General features: G+C 40.2%; 1 protein-coding gene across 4 annotated transcripts in view; it reads left to right on the top strand.

Annotated features, from left to right (window-relative positions):
* NCOA7 (nuclear receptor coactivator 7) overlaps nt 1-15,450 on the top strand; it is a 79,891-nt gene extending 64,441 nt beyond the window's left edge. For 3 of the 4 annotated variants that reach the window (XM_036404539.2, XM_036404540.2, XM_036404538.2), the window contains exons 10-16: nt 581-749; nt 7,091-7,238; nt 10,475-10,603; nt 10,732-10,884; nt 11,403-11,498; nt 12,128-12,201; nt 13,126-15,450. In XM_036404539.2, the coding sequence (XP_036260432.1) occupies nt 581-749; nt 7,091-7,238; nt 10,475-10,603; nt 10,732-10,884; nt 11,403-11,498; nt 12,128-12,201; nt 13,126-13,261 (905 nt within the window). In that variant the 3' untranslated portion in view covers nt 13,262-15,450. Of the gene's footprint in view, nt 1-580; nt 750-7,090; nt 7,239-7,387; nt 8,776-10,474; nt 10,604-10,731; nt 10,885-11,402; nt 11,499-12,127; nt 12,202-13,125 lie in introns of those variants that run through there. The other variant, XM_036404541.2, reaches the window with a different exon arrangement.
* The last annotated feature ends 1,736 nt before the right edge of the window (nt 15,451-17,186 follow it).

Raw genomic sequence — 17,186 nt, 5'->3', positions numbered from 1 at the left:
TTTGGCTGTATGTGTACTGCTAAAACAAAGAAGGCAACTTCAGTGTGACTGAAGCTGTATTTAAGCAAGTTTTTTTTTGTCACACTAGCAATTTAAGGAGCCTGAACTGCTTCTAGGCTTGGCCTTGTTTTGTGCAGATAAAAGGTGCTTGTATGGCTGTATGACCAACAGAGTTGGGAAACTGATTGGGTTTTGTGCGTGCGTGCGTGCGTGCGTGCATGCAGGATTGCCCTTCAGCCTGGATAGGTTTTCTGGACCCTAACATGTCCCCTTTATTTCCCTGCCTTGTGTTGCAGGCAGCACTCAGCCTGGTCATCTTACCCATTTCTTTACAGGGCTGTTCTGTACACAGCTGTACAGCTGAGGGGGATACAGGCTGTGACAAAATGGGAATAAATGGCCTTAGTTTAGGATGAATGTGGTTTTACTAAACCAGCTGTGCTGCTGAAGTCAGGTGTAATTCTGTGTATGGTGCCTCTGAGTGTTCTTTGCACAAGATTATTAATCTTTGTCAGTGTTTTATCAGCTGCAGCATTTGTACTTTCATGTAAGCAGACTGTTTCTTTTGTGTCTTGTTCAGATATGCTTCCTTCAAAAGAGGAGAAGAGCAAGACTCCTCCAATGTTTCTGTGCATTAAAGTAGGCAAGCCCATGAGAAAGTCCTTTGTGTCTCAGAGCACAACCATGTCTCAGCAGTACAGTAAAAAGATAAAGCAACCTGAGTACTGGTTTGCTGTTCCTCGGGAAAGGTAAGCTGCACTCCTGTTAGCACAAAAATGTCTGTCTGTTACTTTTTTTTAAATGTGAAGTGCTTTCTAGAGCTGAATCTTACATTACCTACATGGTCCAAGTTGTGAAGTGCAGCAGGGATGCTGAAGGGTGCCCTCATTTCATTGCATGCCAGTGACATAAAGCAATGTTTCTTGCTAATATGGTCTAATATGGATGGCTCTCAGTGGGAATGAAAAAGTCCTCAGGTGCCACTGGAAGATGGAAAGATGGATATATGTGCAGCTAACATATGATAAAAGAACTGGGAGATGATCAGTGTTTCAGCTGTAGTCTAGGAAATGGGGGAAAGGGACCAGTGGCCGGAGGGGCGTGGAATCTACTGAGGTGCAAGTGCTAAAACAAATAAGTATTTCACATGAGCAAAGGGAATCATGTGGGAAAAGGGAGACACTCCTAACTAAATAGGTGTGAGGATTTCTGTCCTTTGTCCCATTAAAAATAGTCCCTTTGCAGTAAAATTGAGGAACACAAATGTTTTCCTATAGATATGTATTAATGCATAAATAGTACTCTCAAAAAAACAAACCAACAAACTAGAGAAGTGGAGGTCTATGATCTTCAACATAAATCGCCCAAGAATTTTCACAGGCTGTGAAGAATCAAATGTGATTCTTTTGTTGACAGAAGGCAACTAGAGCAATTCTCTGGTCTGTTGAACCAAAATCAGTGATTCTGATAAATTAGATGCCAGGAAGGAGGAATCTGAACTTGTGATCCGTCTCAGAGATGTCTCTTTCAGATGCAGTCAATTTTTTCAAAATAATTTTTGTTAATAATTTTAATTCCAAATGTGTATCATGTGTGTTGATTTAAGTGTTTATATTTTTTGTGGTTTGAAAAGGAGTGTTTTGATTGTCTGTAGTAGCGTGGAAGTTGCTGTCTTGGAACTCTTCCTGGAGGAGAGGGAGAGTTTAATCCAGCTGGAATGTGGTCCTTGGGAGAGTAGCTGGATGGCTTTTGGTTTGCTTGCTATCTGTGGATCCCAGTCCTTGGCTTCTCAGGGATTGCAAAAGGGTGGGTTCAGAAAATTCTGGGTTGAAGTTTGAGTAAATACTTCAGGGAGCTGGAGTGATGAGTTGGAGTGATGCTGTAATACAACACAAGGTCAGTTAGTACTTTGGGGATAGTGCAGCTAACAGTGAATAAAGCTGCTGAGCTGCCTGAGATCATCTCTAATCACTGCTGTGTGTAACAGGTAAATTTGTCAAGCTTCTAACCACAGACTTGGGAAATAGCTTTCCTGCTTGTCCTTTTATGAGCAGAAACTTTCTGAATGGTGAGCAGACCTAATCCATTTATAAACTGAAGTCTTGACAACTGGTTTGTACTTCAGTTTTTATAGTGAGAAAAAAGTAACTTCAGCAGTGAGCTGCTGCAGCAGCACCTGGCCATGCTGGCTGACATACCAGATCTTTGATGTCAGGGCTGCTGTTTGGATCTTGACCAAAAGTAGTGGTAAATGATGGGTTGTAAGTTTGAGTCTTTTTAATGCTATTCATGCCTGTTGTAACACCCCAGAATTGCATGACAGATGAAGTAGAACTTGGAGCTGAAATTAATTGTGAGACTCATACCTTTGTGTTAATGCCAGGCATGTCTTTGCCTCTTGAACAAGATGGTGTTTTCTCCAAGCTCTTGGATACTTTCCCAAAGCAAAACACAACACTTCCTACCTTCTGGGAATATTCTTGAATCAGTATTGTGTAGAATATAAACCTAAGTGATGCATCTTGAGAGTGCCATGAACAGTAAGTTGTTTGGGATAGCTTTGCCACGTATTTTGGACAAAATAGGAGATAGTGAACTAAATCTAAAACTACTTGAAATGCAATTTATATTCATGTGTGAAAATATCAAGAATAACACTCTCATCTTGTTGGCCACAAGGCAGCCATAAATAAAACACTTTCTCCAGTCTAGTCACAGTAGCTTGTGCAGCATCTTAATGTTTTGTAGTAATTAAAAAAAAAAAAAAAAAAAACAAAGCAAAATAAAAAAAAACTGTCCAAATTTGGAGTGAGATTGTGAAAAAATTGGTCTGCATGTCTATATTTAGTTAAGTTAAATCTTCCTCTGATTTGCTTTTAGTTACATTTTTTCCATGGTCATAGTGTTTGCTGTTAAAGCAGCTTCTGTCGTCAGTTGTGAAAATGGCTCCAACTTCAGCCTGGTGCCACAGCCCACAGCTCCCAGCAGAGCTCTCTTCCATGTGCCAGCTCTAGTTACTTTCTGGGCCCAGTACTTTTATATTTATTTTTTTATTGGAAGCCTCTAGAAACTTTATTAATACAGAAAGAAGGCTTTTAGGCTGATATTCTTTATAAAGGCACTAAGTCTTCTGTCTCATTTGCTGTAGGTATTCTCTCCATGGGTGGTTTCCCAGGCACCGAGTGTGTCCCGGCACACGTCGGGCCCATGACCAGCACGCTGTGGCTGAGTTAATCAGTGACTGCAGCACTGCTTTGTGCTGCCTGCTTGGTCACAGCAGGGCTCACCTCAGCATGCAGAGGGGATGCTGGGCATCTTGAGTTGCCTTATATACAGAATTACTCAGCCTAGGGCAGCTTCTTGCAAGGTTCAGCTGAGCAGAGGGGCACCCATGCTTTTGGTCACAAAAGAGATTGACTTTTTTGCTGGGAAGTTTTGCAATGGGTATAGCTTACAGTATTAGAGGGTAAGTCTGTGTGTGTGTTCTTACTATGTGGATTTATGTTTAAATGGTATGTGGTTTCCCACTCTAGTGAATTTTGAGTAGCAGTAGCTCAGTAATTAGGTCACACATTTCCTGAAGACCTTTTACAAGAAAATGCCTTGCACAGAGACACAGATAGTAATGCAGAATTTCTTTGTTTGTAAGTAATAGCATTGACTAGTTCCTCATTCAAGAAGTAAATCTGTTTAATTTTCCAGTGTAAATTCTGCAAACATGTTTGTTTTATGAATGTTTTTATAATTTGCACTGAAGTTGATATAAAAGACAATGCACTGAGATTGTGCTGCTGAGAGGGCATCCACTTTTTTGCTAGATGTAGAATCCTTTTAAATTAGCCTTTTATAAGGAGAATACTGCTAGACTCCTGATAATAAGATATCAAACTGTACAGAGGAAATTTATGAAAACCTGTTTGTATCTATAGCTTAATGTCTTATAATGAGGACTCATAGAAGTCTCTCTAAGCTCATAAAAGCATATGAGGGCTTACAATACCTCAGTGCTCAAGATTTGGGCAGAATCATCATTTAGTTAAGCACATTTATAACAAAGTCATAGAATACTTCTGGATTAATGTCTTTGTCTGGGTCAGGAGCAGTGGCTGGACTTAGAGCCTTTTGAATATTTTCTTTCTGGAGTTACTAACTTCAGGTTTCTATAGTAGTCTCTTTCTAAGTACTTTGTTTTATTGATGTCTCTCTTTTAGTGCATGATACACGCATAAGCATGTGATCACCAAAACAGCTATTGAGTTGTAGGATAAATTTTCTCACAGCTGTCTAGTTGACTGTAAGAAAGTTCCTCAAGAAGTGGCTTTTCAATTTAAAAACTGGATCAAGTGTTTTACATTTGGTAGCTGGGAAATACCACTGTAGCATAATGTTAGGATTTTATTAGCAGAGCATCCCTTTTCAGAATGACGTCACCTCTGTAATCACCTATTTCTATTTTATGCTGCTGCTTTTTAAATCTGGACTGTCTGGATTTATCAACTGTCCATTGCAGAGGAAAACTTAGTTATGTACTACTTAAATAAACTGAGCATATACAAGTCCATGGGGCCTGACAGGAAACGTTCTGAATATATTGAGGTTGGTTGATGTTATTACAAAGCTACTTTCTATCATCTTTTGAAAGGTTGTGTTGAGGGGGAGTGTTCCTTAATAATTGGAAAGACAAATGCTGCAACCATTGTCAGAAAAATGAAGGAAGTATCTGTGGGAGCACGGGGCAGTCAGCTTCATCTCAGTCTCTGGGAAGCAAGTCCTTACAGACACCATTTCCAAGCACGCAGAGGAAAAGAAGTGATCAGGATCAGCTGTCATATATTTACCAAGGGCAAATTGCTTTTCTACTGAACAAATAACTTCTCTGTTTGAGATTGCTAGCTCCTTGAGCAAGGAGAGAGCAAGGGATTGATACCATCACGTTACTAAGGCTTTCAACACAATCTTCCATAGTATTCTTGTAGCCAAAGTGGAAAGATATGACCTGGACAGGGAGGTTACTGGTGGTTGTAAAATTGACTGGACCATTGGGCTCAAAGGTAGTTGGTCTGAGTGGCAATGAGGTACAAGTGGTATTCTTGGGGACTGATACTGCTTAATGCCTTCAGTGGTGACATGGATATTGAGCCAGAACACACCTCTGTGATTTTAGGGAATGACACAAAATTTGGAGAGTGTTCGTAATTGGAGGGCAGGGCTGCTATTCAGAGAGGCCTCAACACAAAAGGCTGACAGAAATGTCAGGAAGTTCAGAAAAGGCAAATGGAAAAGTAGTGCGCCTGGGATGGAGCAGTTCCTGCAGCAGTAGGTGGGGAAAGGCAGCCTGGGGAGTAACTCTGCTGAAAAGGAGTTGGGGAAGTTGAGGGCAAACTCAGCATGTCAGTGGTGTGTCCTTGCAGTAACAAAAGCTTCACTTCTTGCTGACTCAAGTAAGAAAGTACAGCCAAACAACTTATGTAGTCATTAATCCCCTCTTCCTTTTAGGCACTTGGTTAAAAAATGGAGGGGAGGGGACAAGAAACAGAAAATGTAGGATGGCACCGTACTCTTCTCAGATCATGTGCTGCATGCTTCAGAGAAAATGGTGATGAGATAAAAGAGAAAAAAACCCCAGAAGACATGGAGAACTTGTAGAATCATTGTTGGAGATTTTCCAACTCAAATAGACAATAATTTGCAACCTCCTCTAAATTGGAAGTTAGCTCTGCTATAAGCAGGAGCTGGCCTAGATGATTTCCAGAGATGGCTTAAAACATAAATACATTCTGTGATTCTGAGATATGAGCGTGCTGCTCTCCTTCATCCACCTGCATAAATGTGCTTTCAAACTGATTTTACCCAGACAGCAGAAAACACTTTTATTGTCCTTTCTTAGGGATTTGTAGGAATTAAGTAGCTGGCTTTCCAGAGTAGGGCTACTGCATATAAAATACACAGTGCTCAAGTCAGTTGTCTCTTTCAATTAAAGCTCAAATTAATTAGCAAAGAGCTAATCAGACTGCTTTTTCTGAAACCTCTGTGAGCAATGCTATTTTTTTCCTTTTTCATTATTTCCATGATGAAGCAAAATAAATTCTTTATTCTTTTTGTAGACTTATTTGAAAAAATCTAGAATTATACCAGTGACCCTAACAAATTGTAACAGTGCTGAAAGGGTATTTTAAGATTATTTGTGCATACATATAAATCCAAGTTACTTGAAATATGGTGGGGGGTGGGGGGGAAATGTCTATTTTTCTAAAAGGTTTTTTCTGTTGATCTAAGAGTTGCTGGATGTAACTTCCTAGTGAAAAGCTGAAGGAAGATCCAATGTCATATGCACTTACTATCTTTCTATCTGCCATCTTTGCTGTGGGTCTGATTTTTTTGTTGGCAATTCAGCTTCTTGTATAGTGGATCCACTGTTGTATTCCTGTTTGAAATTGCACATGGTCATTTTAACTTAATACATAAATTCCTTCTTCAGAAATTGTTTTGTGGTTTGTTATGGAAGTTGTCAAGGAATATCTTTTTAAAGACAGTGGCTGAGAGCTGACTACATTTATGGAAGAGCATGTGCTGCTGGTACTATATCATTAGCAAAGCTGTCAGTAACAGCTTATTTTCAAAATGCTAGGAGAATGAAGATTGTTTTGTGGCTAGCCTCTATAACTTTTAAAGGGCAGCTAAAACTGTAGTGTAGACTTCACTGGTGATCTCATTGCTGGAAGTCAAACTAAATGGGTAAAGTGAATGTTTTACAGAATGAACTTTAGTGACTATGACCTAATATCAATCAATTTGACTTCTTAATATGAATTGTGTGGGACTGGACAAGCCATATTGCTTTACCATGATTCTTTGGCTTTGCATATGGCAAAGGGAGGAGGAAAATACAAGTAGAGAAACCTTGAAGTGGTTCAGGCTGCCAGGTGGAGGGAGCTGTTGCCTTCTGTGGTATGGGAGGGTGGAGGTACATATGGATATCCTGTTTGTGTAGTTGTCCCTGCTTTGGCATTGGGCAAAACCTCTGTGCTACATACATTGTTGGGTTCATGGACTACTAAACAATGGTTGTCTCCTCCTCTTCTCTTCACAGGGTGGATCACTTGTACACATTTTTTGTTCAGTGGTCACCAGAAATATATGGGAAAGATGCCAAAGAGCAAGGTTTTGTTGTGGTGGAAAAGGAGGAGCTTGACATGATTGACAACTTCTTTAGTGAGCCCACCACTAAAAGCTGGGAGGTGAGTGCCTTCTGCCTTTGCATGAAGCGTGTGCGTGTCAAGTGTGCATCCTCTGCTAATAATCTCAGCAGTTGTTCTTCTGAGAATTTTATGGTGTTTCCTTAAGGCTTGTATCTGTCTCACGAATGTATTCATATTCCTTCAGTCTTCATTTCCTCTCTCCCTAGAAAGAGCAGGTAAACAACTGGGAGCTCTCTGGTGTGCAACCAGCAGAAGTTGTGTGAATATTTTGACCATGTGATATTAGTCTTTTGCAAAGCTATACAGGCATATGTGGTCAGCATTGCTAAATTCCTAATGTATTTCCTAATGTATTTATGTGCTACAAACAAATTCTTCCAAATGTATATATGCATGTAAACATCAACCCAGGCTCCTGTGTGCTGGTTGAAATGGATTGGTGTGTGGTGATCGGCCAGACCCTTGCTTCTAGGGTGCACACAGCAGTTCTGTTTGAATATTGGGTGTAAGTGGGATAAGTTTATCATTGGACTTTGGCTTTTTCATGTGTGGTCTTCTGCAATCTGTTTTAACCACTTGGCATGCCTATGCTTGTTATCTCCTTCTGTGTACAAAGCCTAGTTTCTAAGGGAAATAAGCTTACACACAGTTTTAAAAGCCATATGTCTCAATGCTGAAACACTTTCTGTGCTAAGAATATGGGATAAATGAAACAGACACATACATTCCAAAGTGGGAAATATCTTGATGGTGATTAAATAAGTTATGTGATGATTCATCCTAAACATAAACTTGTTTTCTTTAAATTCTACTACCCTCTTTTTTGTTTGTTTGAGCATTTTGATTTTCACAGTATGTTCTGTTGAAAAACGGAGCGTGGAAGTGGGACCTGTCATTTGAAATGTAGCAACCTCTATTCCCAAGGAACTAATATTTTTACAGTTTTGTAGCTTCTCAAAGTTAGTGCTTTTTGAGCTGAAATATAAAAAACCTGTCTTCCTTGTTTTGCTTAGAGCTGAGTGCAGTCATACATTGCTCTAGATTTTACTGTTCAGTTATTTGCATGCCATTTTCATAAAACCACAGTGAAGGAGAGTCAGTGATCTAAAGACAGATGTAGGAGAGATCTGGCTGCACGGGGAGCTTGTCTCTCATTGTTCTTTTTAGATATTTATTGAAAGGAAGAAAAGCTGGAAACTGCTTTTAAAGGTGTGTCTCTTTTATTTGTAATTTATTCCAGCTTCACCAATTTAAAGTAGGTTTGCCAGGAAATCTGTATTGAATGAAGTCCAAATTTGGGCATGATGACTGTGAAATGATGAGAGTGAAAGTTTCACTTTCCCTTGCGGGGAAACAGAAACTCTAATTGTAGAGGAGCATATAAGCAGTTTTATCACAGCATGCCATGGCCAGTATCTGTCTGTCACTCTTGGGGCTGAGAACTCTTGCCACTAGAGCAAGGATAGAATACTGTGTACTGAAAATAAACTGCTAGATGATGAAACAGAGACAAATGCCTTTGAATATTCGAATTGTTTACTGTGCCAGACCGGACCAGGAGGAACCTTTTGTAGAGGTATGTTGCATTATTTCCCATTTGAACAGTGTGGATCTGATGATGGAACTTCTGTCCTGGTAATAAACGTGCTCTGTACTCAGGTGAGGGGCATTTCTACCTCAGGTGGCTTCCTTTCTCAGCCCCATAAAATCTTTGAAATACTTTGTAGATCCAGTTTCTGTAGTGGTCAATTCTTTTCATCCATTTCTGCTTTTGTGTGGTCTGTAAATACCTGATCTTGCAGATGCCTCTTTCTGCAGTTGTTGACTGAACTTCACTCACATATCCAGTTCAGAGACTGAATAAATGTGTATGCTTGTCTGTCTCTGGACCCAGTTTGCAATTTACAATTGTGTTAATAGATTTTCTCTGGTTGCCTAAGTGACTTGAGTTGTATTTTGCTACAGATACCTCTTGGTTGATTTGCTGTTGTCTGGTACTTTTTCCCCACTCCTGGTGGGGGGGAGACTGTTCCTACAAGAAAGTCCTCAAAAGGGGAGTTGTATACTTTTGATTTAATGTCTAAAAGGTGTTAATTAAAAAATATACAGTCATGTTCTGGGAGATGAGGAGTGAAGGCTTACCAGTCTGAAGGTGAAAAAAGAACAATGATACAAGTAGAAAGATTGGTTTTTCTGAGCAGTTTGTTGTGGGCAGTTTTTTGGGGTTTTTTAAATTACCCTAATTTTGCAGTGCAAATCTTTCCTGAAATTGACCATATGAAAAATTTTCCAGCACAGGATTATCTGCAGTCTCAGAAGGAGAGGCTGGAGGGTCAGGATGAAGCTGTACAGCTTTTGCTGTCATGGGCAGGAATACCTGTAACTGCTCGGTGTGCAGGGACACATAGCATAGTGTTTGTTCTGCAGGCTGGATTTTGCCTTGTGATCCTGCCTTCCTCTCTTTTCCTGACCCTGCCCTGCAGTGCCAGTCCCCACATGCCCTGCTCAGCTCCAGGCATCTGTGGGAGAGCATGGACTGGACATGAGTGCATGCAGCAGATATGTAGCTCTCATCCCACTGAGGATGCCTGGTGTGATTGAGGGTATTAGGGCTGTGAGAGCTCCTCACCAGCCCTGGTCCTCATGCAAAACTTGTGTGCTTTGTTGTGTGGTTAATCCACACCTGAGTCAGTCTATTGCATTTGCTTTCTCACCTGAGGGGCAGGTGTGTGCAGGACCTCCAGGCATCTCTTCCCAGTAGTCTTGACTGTTGACAGCTTCTGCAAGTTCCAGCAGTGATCGTGAAGGCGTGGAGGAATTATGTAAAACTTGATCTGTGTGTAACATGAAAGCCATTTGGAAGCCTTATTGGTAGCGAGGTGCATAGCAGAGCACAGTGGGCTCTGCAGCTGCATCCTGGAATTCCTGCTCCTAGATAAGACCACTGTGGTGATACACTCACGGAAGGAATAGACGGTTTAAGGTTTCCTGTTTGTTTTGTAGCTAGGCCTCGTTGCTTCCCCTTCTCCTTCTCATCAGCTCCATTTCAGAGCTTTTGCTGTTGCTTGTTATGTGCCATGGTGGCACTGAGCCCCAGCTAAAGATTTTCCCCATTTGCCTTAAGGCTACCTGTGTTTGATAAAATTATGCCATATGGTGTTTTTTCTCCAAACAGTGTGACAGCTGAGGAGTAAGTTTTAAATGAATTGGCTTCAACAGAGGATTGATGGTGTAAGACCTGTGCTTTAGGTTGGACACTTGTTCTCTTGCCACAGATCATTACTGTAGAAGAAGCTAAACGACGAAAGAGCGTTTGCAGTTACTATGAAGAAGAAGAAGATGACGATACTTTGCCTATCCTAAAGCATCACAGCGCTCTTCTGGAGAACATGCACATAGAGCAGGTATGGCTGAAAGCCCTCAGGTTTTCTTCTGAGATGTGGTGCTACCTCTGTCGAGTGCGAGAAAGAGACTGGGGCACTGCCTGTGCTGCTTGTGTAACCATTTCCCTCATTCTCTGCTCCCTGCCCAGCTGGCCCGGCGCCTGCCCGCGCGGGTGCAGGGCTACCCGTGGCGCCTGGCATACAGCACACTGGAGCACGGCACCAGCCTCAAGACTCTGTACCGCAAATCGGCTGCTCTCGACAGTCCCGTGCTCCTCGTCATCAAGGATATGGACAACCAGGTCAGGAGCGCTCGTTCCAGGGGTGGGGCAGAAAGGGCAGCGTTTTGTAACGTGATCATTATGAAATGCTAGTCATACTGCGAAGTCACGTCATACCAAAATGAGACATTGGTGTATTCTTTTATATTTTCTACTGCCTAAACTAGAGCTACCAGAGGAAAGTACTTCAGCACTAATAAAAGTTTTAGAATTGCAGTGCGTGCAGTAGTGCCTCTGGAAATACCTTTCTTAGGTATCTCAGTTAAGGAGCTGTCACAAGCAATGCCTCTCTGGAGGTCTCATTCTTCAGTAGCTGCTAGAGTCAGCAATGCTGCTGCCATGGTTGTCATCTGGCTTTTAACTTGCAGGATACAGAAGATGTGGAGGAATACTTGCACATCTGATACACTTCAGTAGTTGGTTCTTCTAACATGAAAATCAGCTTAGTTGTTCTTAGAAAGTATTTTGACATCTTTGGGGGTTTTTCTCTTGAATTCTGCACTTTCCACTAAAGTAGTGTAATCATTTTTTTCTGACAGATATTTGGAGCGTATGCTACTCATCCCTTCAGGTTTAGTGACCATTACTATGGCACTGGTGAAACATTCCTCTACACTTTCAGTCCACATTTCAAGGTAAGTTAGCGTCCACTTTCTGAAATAAGATTTTTGGGTTCCACTTCTGAAACATATATGAGATTTTGAGTGTAGAAGAGGTGCCAGATGTTGATGAATACAGTTAATCATTCATTGCTTCAATGCAATACTTCAAGCAAAAGTATCTGTAATTATCTGAAGAGGGGACAGTCTGTAAGTGTGAGGAGAGAGTTTTAAATGAGTTGAAGGGGGAAGCAGGAAGGACTTAAAGAGTGTCAAAGACTCACCTTAGAAGGCAGTGATATCAAGAACAGGATATAATGTCATGCATTCTTAGCATCACAGTGACCACAAAACAGAGATAATAGTGCTACTGAAATACCCCTTCATGCTCATAGCTTATGCACTTTTTCCATATTGAACACATTTCCTTTTTAACGGGGTACCACTTGATTTAGAGAGGGAAGCAGCATTTAAAATAAGGATTAGGATGCTTTGTTCATAGTTTTAAATATTTATTGATCTTTTACTTTCTACCTTACCTTTTCCTCTTTCAAGAAAAAGATAAAAGATGACCACACCTCTTAGCTGCTAAGAGTAGGTACTCAGTAGTTTGAGATTGTAAGAATCCTCAGTCCAAATATGTTCATGTTTTTTCCTCTCCTCAGGTATTTAAATGGAGTGGAGAAAACACTTACTTCATCAATGGAGACACTACCTCTCTGGAGCTTGGAGGTGGAGGGTGAGTGTTTGGTTTTCAAATCATACAGCCAACTTTTTTTTTTTTTAATTTTAAATAGAAATAGGGACAATGGTAGGTGCAAGAAAAACTTCACAGTAACGTGGTTGAACTTAATTTTAGTAAGCTGTTTAGCAGAGATACCTCAGCAATCTAATTTCGGTTACAGACTGAAAGGAATTTTGTTTTCTTAGTGACTGATGTTAGGCAAGTAGGGTTTGTTGCAGAGTTGGAGTTGTTTTTAGCCAGGAAAAAAAACAGATGTTTTGGGTAGATACATCCATCACTCATTGCTGAAGCGGTTTGTCACTGGAAGATAATCCCTAATGGCATTTTTGCCATCAGTTTCTAGGGTTTATCAAGTGGTTCTTACTAAGTTGTTGTTTTTCTGTTGATGCACATAGCAAGGATACAGACAGGGCATAATCAGTTCATGAGCTTCAAAGGTCAGTAGGTATAAAATCAAGGGCTAAGACTGTACAACCATCTAAAGCTTACTTGGGGGTTGCACCAAGGGACAGCTGGGCATGGTTTGCATTGGGAGTGGATAACCAGCAGGTGCTTTGCCCACATCCAAGTAGCCAGGGAAGGGACCCCAAGGCCTGCCCACATCCAAGCAGCCAGGGAAGGGACCCCAAGGCCTGTGCCCTGGTATAGCCACAGCTGGCAGTGTGGGCAGCCAGGGTGTGGCCCAGGGCTGTGGGCACTCACAGGGTCCTGCGTGCTGCCCTGTTCGCTGGTGCAAACAAAAGCAAGGGAACAGCTCCCTCCATGAGCTTCTTGGAGAGTGCTTTGCCAGTACTGAGCTCTTCACATTTGCTTCAGAGTCACCTAGATTCCTCTGTATTGCTTCTTTGATTGTTTATACAGCTTCCAGTGCTTTTACTGTTCCATCTAACACCAAATCTGTTGTGTATTTCCCTTTAGTGGCCGCTTTGGTTTATGGTTAGATGCAGATTTGTATCATGGGCGAAGCAACTCCTGCAGCACCTTCAATAATGACATCTTAACTAAGAAAGAAGATTTCATAATACAAGATGTAGAAGTATGGACATTTGAGTGAAACTGACTGCCTTAAGGACTGGATCCATTAGGCACTTAAAGCTGTCCAGAAGGTGCAGGCTGCCTCACAACGTTACACGCTTTTTCCTCAAGTTTGTACCAGAGCATGACTACGCAAAAAATCCAGCCAAACAACCCAAGAATGAAAGAATTGGTTTTGAGAGGCAGTAAGAGACAGAACAGTGAGAGATCACTCTGAAGTGTTTTTTACTTCCTCTTCAGCACTCTTCCATTGAAGATACAATGCTTATGAAAATGTTCATGATGTATAAGTTGAAAACTTCTTATGTAACTGTGAAAAAGATCCTGTGGAAGAACTTTAACTGTCCAGTACATTCCATGTGTATTTATGTTCAACATGCAAATGCTGACCAAAAATAAAAGGTTACTTTACCAAAATCTACAGCATACTGTTTGCCATGGAAAAGAATCAGAAATAGGTGTACACAGCACTTAAGGGAACATGTTTTGTAAAATTATTTTATTTATTGTTACTGTATAGTAGATTTTTTTGTAAATGTATTAGCTATGAGGTTTTTTTTTTTTGTTCAATGTTTCAAATCTCATTTTGATAATTACTGTTGAGGTGGGTTTCTTATGCATTGGCATTTATTCTGAATCAATTTATTTGATTTCTGAAGTTAATTTTTATATTTTTATTTTGTAAATGAGATTAGGTTTTCATTATACCCTAATTAGAGGGTTTGTTTTCCTGACAGAAACACTTGAGTGCATAATTCTGTTTCATTTTCTTTTCCTGAAATGAGGGAGAAGGTGGATAGTGCTTCTTCTTAACTCTGCAGGTCACATTCCTGTTAATAGATAACTATTTTGGCAGTGTATGGAGACAGTGGGGAACTGTCCCCTGATGTAGACTTTATCAGTTCAGCTGCAGTCCACAGAATTGGGATAGCATGCTCTGAGCACCTGCCTCAGTATTATTTGACTGATTATGAAGGAGATTTCTAAGAGAACTGTTTTTCTGTATCACCACAAAATGGTTCAAAATAAGCCACCCACTGTGCTTTTATGAGCGTTTCTCTACAAATTGAAGAATTTGTTAAGGAGAAAATACAATTGAGATTTAGAGAAGAAAGTTCTTTTCCTAACAGACCAGGTCACATTAGTGTAAAACTTGTTTTCCTAATAATTACACATATATTTTCCTTTAAAAGAATACTTCAGGCGGCAGTCTGGTTTAGGATTTAACAGTCAACTAATTATTCTTGTTTGTTTTTAATGAAATTATCAGATACTTCCCCCTCCTCCCCACCAAAGCTGAAAAGACTCTATATTACAAAATCTGTAAAATTTATTTTACAAATAAAATATATTACAAAATTATAAAACATTTGGTAAATGGGGAGAGTGTGAGAGAGGACTGGCAATCTTCACTGTTTGCTAAGGAATTCTGCATTGCCATTTAGCTGTGGTTTTGTTTACACAATCCAGGCCTAATATTAGGATGCTGTCCTGCCCTTAGACTTGAGTGTTTCATTGTCCTGAGAAAGGCAGGATTTAGAGACAGTAGCGTGCATTAAAACAATACAATCTAAAGTTGGAATGTTATTAACTGAGTAATACAACTCAGTTTACTTACTGCTCTTTCCTTTTTGACTAGATTAAATAATAATTTAAAAAAGCCAATTGCTTTTCCTTCAAAAGCATTTCTAAATCTTAATCTTGCACAGAAGTTTCACAGTCTAATAAAAACAATGCTATACACAGTAAGCCTGTTACACGCTGCACATGAGCTTTTCACACTTCCTTTCTTTGTGGTCCACTACAGCCATAAATAAAGTTCTTACCGGTAATGCTTTCAAATATTTTGGAAGTTGTTAACAGCATAATGCTTTGAAGATACCCAGAATATCTAACACACTTTGCTCTTTTAAATGGTGGCAGAAGACCACTTAATAGTTTTAAAAAACCCAACCAAACACCCAACAAAAAAATCCCCACAACAAACAAAATGAAACCAAGTTCAACATTTTGCATACATTTCACTCTTGCTACCTACAACTTACTCCACTATATTATCCTTGTCAAAGCATATCTAAACGCTGTGGTCTATATTCAAAACAGTGTTGTTCAATCAGAATTCTGTGACCCTTGAAACTATGAATATTGAATATATGTAATGCAGTGCTATCACAATATTTTCAATAAAGGAATTTATGCATTCAGAAACTTGTTACAGATGCTTTCTCTTTTATTCACAAACTTCATAACATTTTAAAGATGAAAGGATGCAGCTTAGATCACAGGTTATGCTGACAAATACCTGTGCCACCTCATAAAAAAGAGAATTTCAGCAATACTGTATTTTACAAACACAGATAAGGAGGTTGGAGATTTTGGCGGGGCTGGATTTGGGGTTTGGGTTTTTTGTGTGTGTAGTATGTTGTGTCCTTAAAGAGAGCTGTGTTTTGAATTCACTCTGAGACAGACTCTGACAAAGGGCTAAGAAATGCTAGTAAACAGCAGTTTACCTGGTAGTTTTTGCTGCTGCTCTCAGCTGTAGTGAATGACATGTATCCTCTTATCTTTTTGACCAACCTCTTCCCAGAATTCAAAAGTCCCATGTGCATCATTTTTGTATGCACCCTTTTCATATTTCCAAAGTGTTCACATATATTTTTATGTCCAGCCAAGCAAAGCAAAGATGTCTTAAAAGTACTTGGTTCTTGGGTTTTATTGGTTTTCATTGTATAGAGCAGTGGCATTAAAAGAAAACAAACTACAATTATGTGTGAAACTGAACAAGTGTGCTATCCAATGAGCCTTGCTCTGAGTGAAACGGCAGTAACAACTTTCCTAAAGTAACTGGAAAATTACGGTCACTAGTCATTTTTCTCTCAGAGAGAACAAGATCTTGTTCTTGCAACATGAAATATGTGTTCCTTCAGTGGTACTTGGGTACAGATTTTTGATACAGGACTGTGTTCAAACACAGGCTCACAAATCAGGCTTGTCAGTACCCAGGTAATTGCAGATGTTTTATTTGGTGCTGGTTTAAGTGCAGGTTTTATGTTGGATGTTTTGCACAAAGATTGACTTTAGAGCAAAGGAAAGTCTAGTTACGTTTAGAACAACCCTCATTCGTAAACCCTAAAGATTTGATTTGCCTGTTTGTAACAGAGAAAAGGAGCAGGTGAGGCCATTGCAAAGGGACTGCCTAGCACTCTGCAGGTTGGCACGTCTGGCAAGTGAGCTGCTTCAGGTAGAATAGCCAACCATGTTCTGTTTGTACAGGCACCGCTTGCTTTAAAAAAAAAAACAAAAGCATTTTTGAAAATCTCAGTCTTAATTTTTCATCTCATTACCTTTTAAAACACTCTTTTCACCTGTGGGACAAGCACTTTGTGCCTTTTGAGCTGCATGAAGAATACATTTAAGTTGCAGGGTCAGTGATTCTGCAGCCCTAGTCTAATGAACAGTGCAAATTATTTAAAATACAAACAATTAAGAAAACATTTTTAGAACTTGAAAGCTAACAACCACTTACCCTTTATTAGCTTCAGAAGTAGTTTATAGGAGGCAGGTGGTGACGCACTGGAATGGATTGCCTAGAGGAGCTGTGGATGCCCCATTCCAGGAAGTATTCAAGGCCAGGCTGGATGGAGCCTTGAACAACCTGGTCTAGTGGAAGGTGTCCCTGCCCATGGCAGGGGGGGGTTGTTGGAACGCGATGATCTTCAAGATCCTTTCCAACCCAAACCATTCTGTGATTTTCTGAAATATCTTTGGCTGTGAATTAGGATAGCTGTCATGAGCAGGCAACGATTTCAGGGCTGTCAGCCTGTGCAGTAAGAACTAACATCAGATTTTAACCCGGACTGCTGGGAGTGTTGAAGAAAAAATGTAGACTCATTTGGAAAAATCTCTGGAATTATATTAGTGACCCCAAACAAACTGCAACAGTG

The sequence above is a fragment of the Molothrus ater genome, chromosome 3 (assembly GCF_012460135.2).
Source record: "Molothrus ater isolate BHLD 08-10-18 breed brown headed cowbird chromosome 3, BPBGC_Mater_1.1, whole genome shotgun sequence".
NCBI lineage: Eukaryota > Metazoa > Chordata > Aves > Passeriformes > Icteridae > Molothrus > Molothrus ater.
The sequence above is the reverse complement of the archived record's forward strand: the minus strand, read 5'-3'. Positions and strand labels throughout refer to the sequence as shown.